The 16,630-nt window shown below is 37.6% G+C and overlaps 1 protein-coding gene across 2 annotated transcripts; it reads right to left on the bottom strand.

Annotated features, from left to right (window-relative positions):
* Window positions 1-1,257: 1,257 nt before the first annotated feature.
* LOC120497676 (putative calcium-activated potassium channel subunit beta) lies at window positions 1,258-14,345 on the bottom strand. 2 transcript variants are annotated; one of them, XM_039699443.1, is made up of 5 exons: window positions 14,239-14,345; window positions 8,519-8,686; window positions 6,933-7,128; window positions 5,280-5,439; window positions 1,258-4,085 (listed from the first exon to the last, which is right to left on the bottom strand). In XM_039699443.1, exons 2-5 carry the CDS (start codon window positions 8,653-8,655, stop codon window positions 3,919-3,921), a joined length of 660 nt encoding a protein of 219 aa, XP_039555377.1. In that variant the 5' UTR covers window positions 8,656-8,686; window positions 14,239-14,345; the 3' UTR covers window positions 1,258-3,918. The 2 variants fall into 2 exon arrangements, with proteins under 2 accessions (XP_039555377.1, XP_039555376.1); XM_039699442.1 differs by lacking the exon at window positions 1,258-4,085 and adding an exon at window positions 4,110-4,844.
* Between the last annotated feature and the right edge of the window lie 2,285 nt (window positions 14,346-16,630).

Genomic DNA, 16,630 nt, shown 5'->3' on the forward strand with positions numbered 1-16,630 from the left:
TCACTTGCAGATTAATCTATTTAGCATACTGACACTTTCTGAAAATCTGTCTAGAATTAGAAGAGGGAATCACAGAGCAGTTTGTATTAGAAGTACCTTCAAGATCATCTCATTCCAACCCCTCTGCTTTGGGCTGGGACACCTTCCACTAGACCAAGTTTCTCCAAGCTGTGTCCAACCTGGCCATGGATACTTGCAGGGATCCAGGGGTAGCCACAGCTTCTCTGGACACCCGTGCCAGGGCCTCCCTTCACAGGGAGGAATTTCTTCCCAATATTCCATCTAACTGTGCCCTCTGGCAGTAGGAAATCATTCCCTCTTGTCCTGTCGCTTCAGGCACTTTTCTAACCCTACCCTATCCAATTCTCTGGAAGCCCCTTTAGGTGTTGAAAGGGGGGGGGGGGTCTAAATTCTCCCCTCTAAGGCTTCCTCTTCTCAGGGCTGAACAACCCCGACTTACAAAAGGTAACTGCCTCAAACCAATCCTTAGAATTTTTTTTCTGTATTAGTGGAAATACAGGAATTTTTGTAACTTCAAGCCAGCTTTTAAATTTGGAGTTAACACAGTGAACTCTAAATACTATTTTCTTTCTATTATCAAAATTACCAAAAGTAATCTCTCTGAATTATTTTGTGTGTCTTCTGAATAGTGAATAGTTTAGAGACCCTAAATTTCGTTAAAGTTTTTCCTCATTTCCTTATTAAAAAAACTCAAACAAAAAACCCCAAAGAAATTTTAAAAACTAAATCAAAACCAATAAACTAACCAAAGTCTCCCTTTGCCCCCTTCAAATCCCCTGAATTAAAAAATAAACACAGTTCCAGTTACCCAGTTGGAAGGCATTTTGTTGTCAAGTGCCATGGGTTTATATGAGTGAGGAATCTCTGAGGATCAGCGTCTTCTCGATGGTATCTGCCCTGTTGCTGCTTTGAGGACCAGGTAATAACATAGCACAAATTAGCAGGATACTGAACTCAAAATTGTCAGAGGTAGTCAGAAGGTACCTGCTGTTGTTTTGGTACAGCAAGGACAAGCTAGGGATTCACAGGTGGCTTCTCAGCAAGTCACTGTAGATTCCTTTTCAGCTCCTGTTGCTGCCTCATCAAAGTTGGAGAAACATTATCTTATTGCAAGTTGATGAAATCTGAATCTTGCTAATTCAGAAAACCAGCTTCTTTTTACAAACTTTTGCAATTGTTTTCTTGGTGGTGGAGTTTGGGTTGGTTTTTTTTGGCCTAGGAGGAATGCTAGTTTTCGCAATGATAGGGCTGTAACTTTCATTCTTTTTCATCTTCCAGCACAATCACCATGACCAAGTCTTATTTGGCATCAAGAAGAAAAACTACTTGTAAGAGTGCACAGCACTTGAATAATGGGACTTTTAATAGTTTCAGGAAAACACTGTTATTCATATAGATATATAAAGGGCCTGTGCAACTAAAGTATTCATCAGTGTATAAAAATCTGTCCACATTCTTCCTGTGTTCCTTACAACTTCCATTTAGCCCAAGCGCTATTCCTGTAGTCTCAGCATCAATACTGGTGAAAATTACGTACAGTCAAACAGATTTCAAGGATGAATTTAATCTCCAGCTGCTTGTGCTGCTGCTTCCTTTCTGCTGGCAGGCGTTTTAATGCTTAATATATACCTTGATCATCTACTCTGCCTTGAGAAAGTGAGTTATGTAACTGCAGTAGTCACTGTTTGTATGGAAGCTGTTCTCATAGAAGGTGTTTTGCTGGATCTCAGAAAAATAGCATTTTTAATCAGATTTATTGTAAACTTTATAGTGTAATCCAATATTTTAAAAAACCCAACCAAACAGAAACCTCCAAAGGTCATACTGCCTCTTGGGTGCTTGTAAGAAGCATAGAGTGTGTTATTAAAACTTCAGTCTAGTGAATTATAACTTTTGTAGATGAAAAAAGAATAGAAAAATTGAGAGGCTCAAAAGAGTAATTAATCAACCTCATGCACTGGAAAAACACTTGGTTTTGAAGTTAAGTGAAAGTGTGAAGGAAAAAGAATATCTGACTTTAAGATCTCAAAGATGTAGAAAATAACCAGTACTCTACACATGGGCAAAGCATCATTTTAAAACAAAAACAGTTTTCTGTGGTGTCTATACATTTTGTTTTCTGCAATAGAATATTTGGCTTTTCACATTAACATCCCATTTATTTCGAACAAAAGAGGAAATTGTGTTTGGCAAGAATCCAGAAAAATGGAGTTTCCCAATTTGTGTGTGATTTTCTCTCTGCACAGCTGTTTTTACTTGGAATTGTAAATGGCTGGTTTTCTCCCAGGTCCATTCGGGTCCAATCTGGCTAGCTCTGGACCCTAGCAGCCTTTACAAGGACAAAAACAAAAGATGGAGGCGCTCTCTTCTTGAGACCAAAGCCCTGTTTTTATTCTTAGATAGGACTCACCTTGGGATTCAGGCGAATCCCAGGAAAAGAGAACTTGGGGGTCTTCTCCCAGGAGATTTAAGCTCAGGGGAAGGGGGGCAGAGGAGTGGGGCCACAGCCAATGGGATACAAGTGAGGAAGGGGCGAGAGGAGGAGTAAACCTGGGACAAACCACTACCAGCAGGGTTTAGTTGGGGGGAAGACCATGTGATCAGTGCAGATTATCAAACATCCACTGTAAAACTAATGACTAAATAAACTATCTAGTGCCATACACATGGAATATTTCTTGTCCAAATAGGAGGTTTTACTTTGTTAGAGGAAAAAATTTGTGGAAAGTTTTTCTTTAGGTACTTGCAATGGGTATGAGTTGGAGGGAAATAACCATTTTTATGTAACATTTGATTCGCTTTATTTTTGGCGGAGGTATGTCTGGAGGTTTGTTATTCAGGTTTCATTCTGAATAAATTTTCATCTGCTACTAAGAGTGATAACTATAATTAGGGAGGTGAGGAGGATATGGCTCTAGGGGGTAGCCTTGGGAAGCCAAGGGCAGATTTCAGAGCAGTTACTCCTGGTCTTCATGTTTCATGCTGAGTTCTGAGCTCAGCAAGATCACGAATTTCTGCTCTTCAAACCCAAGTCACTGCTGAATGTGTGGAGACACAGGGTCTGCCAGCAACATCCAGCCTTCATAGATCTCTGCTGAGCTGGGCGGGGAGCAAAGTGATGGGTTACAAATTTGGCGGACTGAGTCCAGTCATGAGCAAGTTCTACTTTGCAATCTCGAGACTCTTTAAAACTACTTACTACACTTCTGCCTCAGCTTTTTATGAACTAACAAAGCAGGTTCTTTTTCCTTTCCTATCCAATTTGGTCACCCAAACCAGCTGTACCTGTGCCAGCTGAACTTTTCTGGAATGAGAGAGATTTGAGTTGTAAATAAACACAACTTCTGATGCGTGTCGCAAAAGTATGGTGTGAGGATGTACTTTCCTCCTTGTGGACATAGTTCTCCTATATTAATTTCTGGGAGTTAGCTTTTAAAAAAAAATAAATTTAGCAGTCACTTCCTTTCATTTGCTGATCATAGTGAAAAGCAAACTCTGACATTGTTTTGTTAGTAATGTTGGAGAATTCATGTGCTGGGTTAATATGTCAGCCTTTCTTACAATAAATAATACAGAATTGTACCACATCAATGAAAATAATTAAACTGTAATGTAATTAAATTTGTATCTAAGCCCTGAAACTTCCCTGTGAATGATAGCTCTTACTGGTTCAACCGTGTGGTGAAAAAGCTTGCACCAGTTTTGTACCAGATAACAGTCAAATACAGTAGGCAGAAAGTATCTCATGTTCCACCTGTGTCCAATGGTAATTTGAAATTTGGCTGAGACAAACAGTTCTTTTCAGAGAACAGAAAATGTCTCTCTTCATGCATCAGAGCATTCCTAGAAGTCTCGGCTCTGGAAACAAATGTATCTCTTTTGTGAAATATCTTGGTGCTAGGCATGTAAACGTCTGTGGTTACTTTGGCTTGCTGTATTTATTAAGATGTATTTTACTTGTTGTGGTTTAAGAATGGTATTCCTCAGTCGGAAACACTGCAAACCACGAGTTGCTTGCTCGCTCCTCTCTCCTCTTCCCCACTTTGATGATCTGGAGAGAAGAACTAGAGGCACAAAAGGCAAAGATCATGGGTTGCAATAAGAACAATTTACTGGGAACAGACAATGAACAGTAACAGCAACAATACTAATAAAAGAGTGTACGAGAAATGGTTTGCACCCGAGTTCTCACCCCCAACAATACCTGACCATTCCCTCTGCCGTGCTAACTGAGCTGGCAGGCAGCCATTTCCCAAAAAATGAGGTGAAGTGCTACAGGATAACCTCTGGATCCTGGCCATGCCCCCTCCTGGCTCCTGCAAAAATTAGACCTGTCTTGTCTAGAACCAGGACACTACATTCTTTATATCATAACTTCCTTTTTGTATCAGTTTTATAATCTATGCAAATGGCAGCCAGGTAGCCTTCCTTGAGTGGGACACTTGTCTCAAATAAGGCAAGGCTAAGATTTGAGTTAAATAGAAAAACAGACTTTTAGTATAGGCTTCTTTACTATACCCTGTAATTTATGCATATATTTCTTTATATACAATAGGTGTCAGATAATTACAGTGCAAATTTTGTAAAATCTGTGTATGTGTATTTTTGTTTTAAGGGGCTTTCTCCCTTCCCAAAAGCAGAGAGATCCATAATAAAAAATACACCTTTTTGCACCATAACAAAGCTACTTTTCTCAACAGATGAGTATGCCTTGAGAACATACCGTATTGGTGTATAAGGGTATAAAGAGTGTGTCTGCCAGTGATGATGTATATGGATGTGGCACCAAGTGATTTCAACCAGACAGAAAATTAGCACCCCATCTGAAACATGGAAGAAGAGTTTAGTAGTAAAAGTGAATTGTAGCTTTGTAAAGCAGCTCTACCTCCTAAAGCCCAAGGAAACAATAGACTTACTAAGTCTGTGTGCTTATGAGGTATTTTCAGGCATTCCTGGGAATCAGTTTTATATTTTGTCCTTTTGTAATGGATTGCCATCCATAGAGGTTGCTGTTCAATTTTTTGCAATGCCTGCTCTTGAATCAACACCTGGTATATTAAGAGTAACAAAATGCCAATAAGAGAGGCAGAACAAATGTGTCTTAATATCTTCCAACAATCTCAACAATCTATGCTAAATATGTATTTTTTACTGCCAAGCAGAAAGAACAGAAACATACTGACTAATTTTTACCAGAACAATAATCAGACATCCACCAGTAAACATGAGTGTAGGCCAGAGGAAAGCAAAGAGGAGACCTTTTTCAGGATAAAGTCTGCTTAAAATAGCGTTGGTCTGTGTTCCTCCTGGGTCATAGTAGCACGGGAAAGTCTGGTATTTTTTGAAATTGCTTGCAATTGTTTCTATTCGTGCTTTAACTTCTTTAGAGTTCTCCAACTTCTCTGGGACATATGAGCACTGAAATAAGAAATCAAGGTGATTCACTATGACAAATACTCCAATAAAAAGTTTTTACTTAAGTCAGATTGAGTGAAAAAGTAATGTTAGTACTGACAAAACCTTCTGTGGTTTGGCATCCCTGGAGATTGTCTTGGTTTCATTATGTCCATTTGCCATGTCATTCTTCCCTGTTTCCATCAGTATGTCTATGCCCCCAGTCTGCAGATTTACAGATTGGAGTTACATTGTTGGAAACCACTAACATACATGCTCAAAAACCCCTTCAGTCCTTGACACTGTCACTTCTTTATTACAGTGCCAAACTCCAGTTCCTAACAGAGCTTCTAGGCACTGTCACAGTGGGAAAGTGTTTGTTGTGCAGAAATTCACACTGGCTTGTCAGTGTGCACAAGAATGAAGTTGTTTCACTGCACACCTCTGGTTGTAACTAGTAGGAAAATACAAGCATGGATGTTGGAGGCTTCCTGCTTGTCTTTGTTAAACAAAACTATTTTGACTTGTAGTAATAATTCAGAGTTATTTAGTTTTCAGTGGAAATAGACTTTGAAGCAGTAATTTTTTGTTGGTTTTTGTTGTTGTTCATAAACTTTTTTTCCTTCAGTACTGTTTTGTGTATATAATAATGCTTGAATGTACTGGAATGGCCAAGGCAAAAGCAGGGATGGTTCCTGACCTGAAAATTTTACTTGCATTAATGCAAGTAGATAGGACATGAAGAAGTTGCCTTCTTTTGCAGTGAACAAGGCTCTTGTTTCCATCTATGGTTGGTAATTTCTGTTTGCTCCTTCATTGCATGTAGCTTTCCCTGAGACAGTCATTACAAAGACAGGCATTAGCTAGAAAAATGCTCTTCTGCTGAAGTGTTTTATGCTATTAGGTTTGCACTGTGGGAAGTTCTAATCTATATAAATGCTGTGCACTTTTAATCTGAGCATGTTTGTTGTGAATTCTGAAAGTACTTCAGTCTTGGGCATCCAAGATCTGAATTTTCAATTATTTGTTTCTTCTTTCTGTCTAAAATGTGCATAATTTTGCAATTTTCTCCTTTATTCCCTGCTTCATAATATACACCTAAAAAAACAAGTAAAACTGGGATTTGTGCTCTTACTTTGGATGGTTCTAAACTTGATGTCTCTCGTGCTAATTCAACAAGGAACTGAGCAAGCCGCAGCTTATAAACCATTTGTTACAATGGGTCTTCAACTGGAGACTTACATATTTTAAAATGTTCATAGGTGTTGTATATTCATATTGGTGTAATTCCTTTAAAAGTATTAACTTAATATTTAATGTAATATTTAAAAGAAAATTTAAAAACTGTCATTTCTGGAATGTTTTAAAATTGCCTTGGTTTAAGCCCAGACTTTAACATGTAACACATGAGTGACTCCTGCTTTTATTGTGCTGCTTGGTTTAAAAACTATCAGCCCTTCTCCTCAAAGGTGTTAGATAGTAGCAAAGAATGAGTATGCAATCTATGTTGCAAGTACCTTAGGATTTCTTTCCAATGTATCTTCAGTCTGGTAGAGCATCACTTCCTGTCCTGAGGCCGTCAGATTAACCCACACCTGTAGACAGGGATAAGGAAAGATTTCCTCATCCTCTGAGCCTTTGCTATTTGGGCAGAAAACTTTGTCCTTGATGTTGGCTTTGAGTACCTTGCACACAGTTTCTGTTGTCCAAACACTACAAAAACAAAACAAAAGGTATTCCTTTGAAGCTCATCAGAAGCATCTGTTGCAAGTTGCATGTTAAAATACATCTGTGTGTGCTGGCTTGGCTGAAGTTCATAGCTGCTTCATCCTGCTGTGATGAACTGTGCCCACCCTGAGTCTGTGGCTGCACCTGGAAAAGGGCTGCTGTAACGAATAAGTTCAGGAAAGCATTTTTGCTGGTTTTGCTGGTTTTTCTGTTGTTTTTTAGGCATTCTGTGGTTTTCAGTTAGATTCTGACCTCTCCATCTGTAACCAGCTTCATGTTATTCAAGAAAGAAATATTGCTATGGATTTTAAAATTTGGTAGAAAATACCTGCAATGCAGTGCATGTCATATCTCAGAAATATTTTGACAGATTTCATTCAATAAGCCTCAGAACTCAGATCTGTTTTCCCCACTTCTCTTTTTCTTTATTACAGGGGCCTCTTGCATAAATAAGTAGCAGGTTTTTTTCTGGAAAAAGTTAATTTTTACTCAAGAGTTACTTTTCTGTTATTGGTAACACATTAAGTTTTGCTCACAGAAGCACACTTCGGTGTCAAAGAAAGTTGAGAAACAGTCTCACTCCAGTTCATATGAAACTACTCTTGATACATGCATGCATCTTTTGTAATGTAATCTGGAGGCAGAAAAATTAATATGTGAAATACGCTGTTTTAAAGAGAATGTATTTCTAATAGTTTTGAGATTAAAGGTGCTCTATCAAGAAGAATGAGGTGGATGTCCTTGCTTTCTCTGCCATCATCTTGAAACATGAACAAGTGAGCTGCACTCCTTGTCTTGTTATTTTGATATTTTGCAAATTGATTTTATGTATGTAGGTAGAACTCGCAAAACTAAATAAAAGGGTGGGCATTCATAACTCCTTCAGTGTTCATTACGTTCTGTAGTATTTGGTGTGGCAGCGTGGGTTGTTGAAGGTGCTTGTTTCTTACGATGGTTAATTTGGAAGATACAGATTCTTGAGTGAACAATTTTACCATGACTTCTGTTGCTCAAGTTTTATTAAACAAGACTGTCTCCTGCCCATGAAAGAGCCTTTTTTAACTGTTTCTATTTATGTAAGACTTGGCTTTTCATTGTCAAGCTTTGATAAGCATGGTTGGCTTTTTGATTCTACAGCAAATGTTTTATTTAGTCTGTTTTGTTTATCCCTGAGGAGAATAATTTCCTCTTTTTTGTGCTCACTTGTGCCTGATGAATTCTTGCCACACTTTTTTCCTCTTCTGTTTTAAATCCTTTTGAGCTCTTTGAGAGCACTTTGTCTATTGTACAATGTACTTATGTATATTTTATCACTGTTTTAATTATTGTATATGATGCTAATAGCTTTGTTTCATAAACAAATGGCTCTTATTACCTCTTAGTGTAAAATGGTACAATGGTGATCCCAATAAAAAAGTACATCATCATGGAGCATGCAACCATTCCCAGTCCCAGGCAGAGGGCTCTTGTCTCCCCTCGTTTTTGTGCAGTCACCAACTTCTTTCCCAGCATGATTTAGTGTTGTGAAACTTGAACAACCTCTCTGTGGTGTAAAATAGAATACAGAAAAGAAAGGTAAAATATGACAGTTATTGTAGTTATGTAACAAGTTTCTGAAATATAATCAGTGGCAGAACAGCCCCATTTTTGCAAAAACTAGAACTCAAAAAAATCCAACCAAACTTGCTGTGTTTTTTGTTATCATTAGACTCTTCTTTTACTTTTTAAATTTATTGTGTAGTACCTTAAGAAGTGTGCGTGTGTGTGTGTAAGCCAGGAGACTAGGTAGGAAAACCTGATAACTTCTGGGGAGAATTCTGTTAACATTCCAATTGTCCTCAGACCTAATTCAGTCTGTTTTATGTTGCTGCTTCTCTGAAGTTAGAGTTAGGCTAAAGGCTGCATGAAGGGAAACCTTCCCAGAGTAGAAACCTTTTTACAGTATGCCTTTTCTTCTGGAGTAGTTTGAAATGGTGTTGTCTTATTTCAAAAGAACTGAAATAATTAAAAATTTAGCATTTGAGATTTCTGACTTCTGCATGTTTGCTTGGCTTTGTCAATTCAGAAGTGCTCCAAATCTGCTGTCCAAGGAGTGTTGGTGTAACTATGGGGAACTAACTCCTGGCCAGAGTTGTCTGATCCTGAGCTCGGAACTGACTGGCATTAGCTCCTCCACTACTTTGACAAAAAGCATTTTAAATGATCCACCATTAACAACCCATAATGTTTCATTGAAGAGAACCTGAAAATTATTGCCATGAATCCATATGCCATTGAATAATTAGGAGTGATGTATAGATTTCTATAGAAATAGTCCAGAACTTTCACTGCAAGTTCACCCATCTCCAGTATCTGCTGCTCTGACAGCTGTGATTGCTGGTGTGTGGGGTTTTGTTTTTTCATGAGAACATGGCAAAAGCTGTTTTTATGGAAATGACAAGACTGCCAAGATTTGTGTGGGGTTTTTGGAGATAAGTGAGGAAAGCAGAGCAAAAGGAGAAAAAAAAAGACATGCATGCCAAATTAGTTTTTCTTTCTGTTGTGCACAGCCTTAGGCAGTGCTTTTTCAGGATTTTAGCTTCAGGTGTGTGCAACTTTTTAGTGTTCATCCTTACTGGCTGGCCTTCAGGATGGCACAGCTCCTGCGAAAATCCGCCTGTGTTCAGACTTAGATTTATATACAGTGTAAGATAAGTACAAACCAAAGTTGGCAAATAGGCTTTTCAGGTTATCTGTGAGCATATGTTCTCCAGCTGCTACAGGCTGGCAGAGCTGTGGTAACTGCAAGTAGGGGACCATGCTGAATTTGGTGAAAGATGAGATAGCCCTCAAAGCTATGAGCATCAGCTCTTAAAGGGATGAATGGAAATATATTCTGAATGTTCTTTCCTTTCCTGCTATTTCTGGTTTTTCCTGGTAAAAGTGCCTCACTTTGACTGTTTAATGACCAAAGGAAAAAGATATTTGAAAATTAACATCTTGCTATTTTTAGACTGCTATAACACCTGAATGTTAGTTCTCTTAGCAATTAAAAAAAAAAAAAAAATCTGTGAACAGTAAAACACCTTTGGTCATTTAACAGAACTTGTGGCTAGTTGCAGATTTTAAGAATATATTTTGAAGTTGGTAGTATTTGATACCAAAGTGGAAGGCTGTTTTTAGGTGTTCCTAGAAACTGAGTTATTTTTAGAATACTGAATTGTGTCCACTTTCATATTTAAGTCCATTTTAAATAAAACATCCACATCCACTGTGAATTTTGCATACAGCATTTTGAAAGGAGTTGTTTTTCTGATCATCACATATAATTCACTGGCACTATAAGAAGTATCTCAATTTGAAAATTGCCATAGATGATCTTTCCTTGTTTACTGTCGTTTGAGTTTAATACAGAAGTTGAACTAATGCCCTTAAGTAAGGTTGTACTGTGTTTTGCTTGGTTAGTGGGGCTATAGGTAGAACATCTGGTATCAAATGCTCCCAGCAGACTTGTGCTGCGCCTGCATATTCACATGTAAATATGTGGAGAGGTGTGTGCAGCAAGGAAACTTGCACAGTAAGTGTCAGTGACTGTTCCTTAAAAGCTGCCATCATTTGTTTTAGTTTGGAAAATGGGAAATAAAAAACTTAAGGAATTCCAAAGTACTTAAAATATCAGAATACTGTGCAACACAGTACCTTAATACCAATTGTTATTAAACTGGCTCTCCTTTACATAATGTGCAGCTTGGTCAGAGGGAAGTGGAATAAGGGAACATTATCAGGCCTGGAGCACAGGCCCTGAGACCAAATGGTACTGAAGTAGCAGGTCCTTATGCCATGGTGGGGAGATAATGATAGATCAGTGAAAACTTGTGTAATTAATTAGAAATTCTTACATACAGTAATAATGATTAATCTTTAATTTTCTGTGAGAAATTGAAAAAAATGAAAGGCTGGTACTGCCACTGTGACTTGTGGAAAACTTATAGTGTCCTAGAGCTGTTAACGTATTGAATTTTGATAAACCATAATATTTATGGAGCTGTCCCATTTACATTGAGAAACAATGGGTGAATCAACCCCCTTGTTACATGGAAAACAAGAACTGTGGGACTATTAACCGAAGAATTAATAAGAAATCTAATTGCTTCAAAAGTCTGCTTGAATGCCAGCCACATATGCAGTGGATGTACCACTAAACTCCTCCTCCTAATAATCTAAAACTAGCAGACCATCTCTTTAAGACACAAAAGGAACTTGTATGTGTTAATAGGAAATTTTTCTTAAGTGGCCCAGAGGTTAAATGCAGCGTTGTTCCTCATCCTTACACCAGACAGACTGCCTAACCCTGGCTCTCTGCAAGGGCTGCTAAGTGATGCTGTTTGCCTATGTTCACCCAGTTCAGATAACTGCTTCACCCCAAAGGGAATAAGGACATGTACATTATGCAGAGAATATTAACAAGGAAGATTAATCTAAAAATAAGCATAAAAAATAACCAGCTAGGTCTTCAGGCAATGTAAAACAGGGGTGCTTACATAATTGTTGTGTTGCTGTTGTAAATGTGGTCCCTAAAATGGAAATACACATTTTCTGGTGCATTTTTTTCTGCTTTCAAATGTAGAAGACCAGAAAAAACATGTAACACTATTTCATGCATGTACAGAAGAATTTAAGAGGAAACACAGGGCTGCAAAAGAAACCCATATGCTTTTTTTTTTCTTTCTTACATAAACATTCCTACGTACTACTGCTGAAAATACTTAATTTTCTGGCTCTCAAGACAAAGCAAAGTTGCATACATACAGAAAACCACATTTCCTTGGAATTTATTCATTGTTTTAATGGTTAATTTATTTTCTGATTACAAGTATCTTGTCTCCTTGCTCTGTCTATGTATATTAGAAGGAGCATTGAAATAGCTGGTTTAGTGTTTCCTCTGATGAAACCATTAAATCTTTTTAAATTAAACACTGCAGAAAAATTGATTTACCCAGGAACTCTGAGTAAAATTGAACTGGAAGATGTTGAAGTGTAGAAAGCAAGGCTTAGTCCAGCCTTCAAGAGAAAATGTAAATGTATTTTTGTACTGCAGATTTTATGTGGTGGTTCCATACCTATTAGGAATGTATAATCTGCAAATGTTTTGATAATGTTCCCTCTGCCTAATCTTCTTCAATCCAGTTAAATTATACAGTTCATTAGCTATGCATTTTCAATGTATAATAATTGCATTCATAGGTGCTAGTGATGATCTTAGGGATGCCATCCGCTCAGGTTTTGAATAGTCCCCTATTTTAATTAGAAAAATATTTGATGCTTGGCAGGAAATCTCCACCTCCTCCTCCTCTCTCATCTTTTGAGGAGTTTCCAGTGGTGTGACCTCAGATGGGACCTCTCTCTCAAGCTATTAACCTGCTCTTAATTTTGGTAAGGTATGAGTAGCACTGATGAATTCACCTCACTTGCAGAAGAAAGGCTGCTAAATCCCTCTACTGAATTTAAATTGGGAATCAATATTAACAGTGAGATAGTGTTGTGGTTTTTTGGTTTGGTTTTTCTTTGAGCTGATTTATCCCATACTATATGGTGAATCTTTAGTGAATATTTATGTATTGCTTTCAGATGAACATTATGTTCTAATACAGCATCATACCAAGAAGAGTGATGGAAGTCATCTACATCTCTACAGTGATGAGGACTTTTTAAACAGGCCTGTACCTGTTGGCCTGTATTGCTTCTGCATGCAAAACAGCCATTTGTTTTCCCTGTCAAATGCAAACTTAAGCCACCTTGTTTTATTCTCAAAACATCTTGTATAGACGAAATAAAAATTGCCAGCTTTGCTGGATTTGTAAGAGGAGCACAGTACTTAGGGACAGTTTACTGGCCCAAATGTTTTTTGTGAGAACCAGTAGGCAAAAGTTTTAGATTTATAAATATGAGCTCTGTACTGGTTATGTTACTGGAACAGCACTCATATTTACATACTTAGGACTCTCTCTAGATAGAGTTAGTTTGATCATTGGCACTTGCTTATCTGTGTTTCCATGGGTACTTCAACACTGCTTGATTCTTCCTTCCTGTTTCAATCCTACGCTCATCATTTTTTCATCTCCACCACTTACAACAGGCTGTAGTCAAAACTGCATTTCTGTTAGCACTTTCTTTCCCTTTCCCCAGTCTCTAGCAGTTACAGGCATTTCTTGCTGGTAGTGGGGAAGTGCTGTGAATGGGGAACACCAATTTTTTCATTACTTAATAAGCTTTCTGTGTGTCTGGGACCACAAATACTGTATGTTACAGAATGAGGTGATGCTGAGCCTCAATGAAAAAGTGCACAGAAAAGTATCTCATGTAGTTGTGTTGGAAATCCAAAACAGCAATATTTTGTCTGTGTAACATGATACAATGTTTATTTTATGAAATATGCTGTATAATTTTGCTTTATTACTGAACTGTTTACCAGATGTGCCACTAGAGTGAATTAAAGAAGTTGGATTTTTAATTGTCTAAAAACATATGCAGTTGTCTAGGACTAATTCTATTAGCTTTTAAACTTTTTTTTTTCTTAAAAAAAGAAAAAAGAAGACAGAAGTTACTTGCTTAGTTCAGCTGTTCTGAAATCTTTCTGGAGTACTTGAATACTTTTTCCTTTCATTCTGTGCTGTAGAGGGCTGCACAGAAGGAACCAGTTTAAGACCAGATTTTTGAGACGCCTTCAAGAGTTCATGTGCCTGGTTTCTCTCTAACTTAGGGGTAGGTAAGCACAACCTCCAGAGTAATGCTGAAAACCCAAAGCCATGAAACTTCTAAGAGCAAAAGTGCATTTACCATTAAAATGAATAAGAACTACGGTCTTATATGAGCTACAGGCTCTTAATTTATGAAAATATTATTGTTACCTTTGCTAACAGTTGTGAAGAATGATCAGATTGCATCCAGTTACAAAAAAAGATAACTAAGTCTGCATGCTACAGAAAAGCTATCTGCCCTGTCCTCCATACTGCTGCAGATACAAAAAGCCTTTTGCTTCCCAAAACACTGTACTTTTAAAAACACAAAGCTATCATATGCTCTCAAGGAAAAAGAGTTGTTTAGAAATATACTTACAGTTTTTGATTAAATGCTGCTTTCTCTGATGAAAAAAGTCTGTTACATGACAGACTTTTTTTTTTTTTTTCCTTTCCTGTACGTCGCTGGGTTTGCTTTGCTGTGGCTGAACTCCTAACTTAATTCCCCTCTTACAAACCTTTTGTAACCATAAATGGTAAGGTATGAAAAGCACTGTCCTTTTGGAAATTAATTGCTGGAAACCAGGAAGTCACAATACTAAGACTGAGCTTTCTTATATGCTAGAGCTCCTTTACAATGCATTCTGGTGGATTTGTGTTAAACTATGGGCCTACTCCATTTGTACAACTCTTCTAGTTTAGAAATCTGACAGATCTTTCGGGTAAGATTTAAGGAATTGAACTGTATTGATGACTAGTGGTATTGATTCTTAATAACCTGAGCCATTACCAGCTGTGTGGGAATGCTTTATTGCCACTATTTTCAGTGAGTTTGGATGCAACAGGTACTACAATTCTGATTGTATATCAGAGCCTTATAGATAAGAACATCCATCATGCCATAGGTGCATTAGTGTCTAGTCTAGTCATGTTCCTCTAGCCAAAAAGCCAAGCCTATTTCTGGGACATATAAACAGATAACTCCTAGCACAGAGCTTCAGAAAAGAGATTTTTTTTTTTTTGAAACTCTGTTACTGGGAGTCTAAAGGAATTTAAACGAGTTAATCTAGTAGAATCATTAGGAGAGAACTGCAAGGAAGGGTAGGGTATTTGCCCCTCCTTTCCCACTGTAGGTATATCATAATTAGCTGTTTCAGTTTAAGCTGTTCTTCTAAACTTGCTTTGATAAAATATTTGAAGTTGACAAGCTCAGAATGTTCATGCTGTCTAAAGATAACTGATTAATCTCCTTCAGTATTATTACAGATGCAGAAGAGAGCACACAAAGCTAACCTGGATTTAGATAACTGTCTAATAGAAATTTACAGCTAAATTAGAGGAAGTCTGCTACTATCATCTAGATTGGAAAGACTTATGATCATAGTAATTTATAATACTTGAGAAGTAATGTAGATAAATTTTAAAAATGACATTTGAAGTTAGGAAAAAAGAGTCATATGAATAAAACTTATTTCTGGATAAAACATGATCTGGTTGAATGGAGTTTTTATAATTTTTAATGCTTAGTAATCAAGACTGGATATTTCAAGGTGGCAGTCTCTGCTGGCTCAAGGAATAGTCAGGCTTTTAATGAGGAATTCATTGTAAGTGATTTTTGGGTTCTGTGATTCAGAGTCCAAAGTAAAATATAAGGTAAGCTGTGCTGAATGAAATTCATGAGTCTTCAAAGTCAAGGTTTGTCCTCTGTCTCCTCTCCATGTACACCTTAACCCCAATGGCCAAAATAGATTTCATTTCAGTGATAGTTTCCCTAAGTGTTTAAAAATGAGCAATGCCTCAACTTGGAAAATCTTGCCATATCTGTAAATTACTGAAGTAGCTGCACTCAAAATTGCCAGCCTCCAGAACTGCAAGTAGCTATCTGAAAAATTAAAGGGAAATAAGATATATTTCTGGGGATTTATTTTCCCTGTAGAGTGATAACATAAGAAAAATCATGTGAAAGAAGGTACATGGCTCTGAAAGAGACATTGTGTAAAACGTAAGCATACAAGGATTGTAGCTTTTGCTTTGTAAACAAAAGTATAAGGAGACTATAAACATTTCAACAGTGGCACGGAACAGGTGCTTCTGGTGTTTATTTGATGTACTGCTCTGCAGTGAGTACTCGCTGTTGTCCTTTGGGCACCATCTGTATCTCAGAGAGCTTTGTTCCAGCCCCTTCTGCTCCTCATGGCTGGCTATTGCAGGGGCATATTCATCCAGAGGGTGTTTAACCCTCCCAAGGAATCCATCTGACTTTGATGGGATGCTGAAATTTCAAGAAAGTCTGGTTTGACCCCACATGCTACTGAACAATTTTTTCTTGTGATGTCACAAAATCAAACTTACTCAGTGTTTGCAGGTGACCTGTTCAACATTAGGCTGCCCTGTGTAACAGGGGGTTCTTGTTGGAAATCTGAGTCAGATTATATAAATAATGTCTGCAGTCAAACAGAGGTTATGTTTTTCAAATTCTGAACTCCTTTTTGACTCTAATGTAAAAAACAGTTAGAAGGGGGGGAAAGGGAAAAAAAATAAAGAAGCTGTATCTTTCAGTTGCTCAGAACTCCTTATTCAGTTCTTTTAAGTTGATCATCCATAAGGGTTGTTTTCACATTAGGGCATAAGAAAAATTCACTGGCTATAAGATAAAGACAATGTAATAAATATTGTCATTTTATTTCCAGGACTCTCTAATGCTTTTAAAGAATCACTGAGCTGTGAAATGAGCACAGTTGTTTGTGTCTTCAGAGAACCCTGCAAAGTGA

The sequence above is a fragment of the Passer montanus genome, unplaced genomic scaffold (genome assembly GCF_014805655.1).
Source record: "Passer montanus isolate IOZ18808 unplaced genomic scaffold, ASM1480565v1 scaffold133, whole genome shotgun sequence".
NCBI classification, from domain to species: Eukaryota; Metazoa; Chordata; class Aves; order Passeriformes; family Passeridae; genus Passer; species Passer montanus.

Bases quoted from the DNA above. Each gene is read 5' to 3' on its own strand.
- LOC120497676 (XM_039699442.1), bottom strand. From the start codon at position 8,655: ATGCTGGGAAAGAAGTTGGTGACTGCACAAAAACGAGGGGAGACAAGA. The intron at 5,440-6,932 runs GTACTTGCAACA...TTCTTATTTCAG, and splicing joins CATTGGAAAGAAATCCTAAG to TGCTCATATGTCCCAGAGAA. The intron at 4,845-5,279 runs GTCTCCTCTTTG...TCCATGTTTCAG, and splicing joins CAGACTTTATCCTGAAAAAG to ATGGGGTGCTAATTTTCTGT.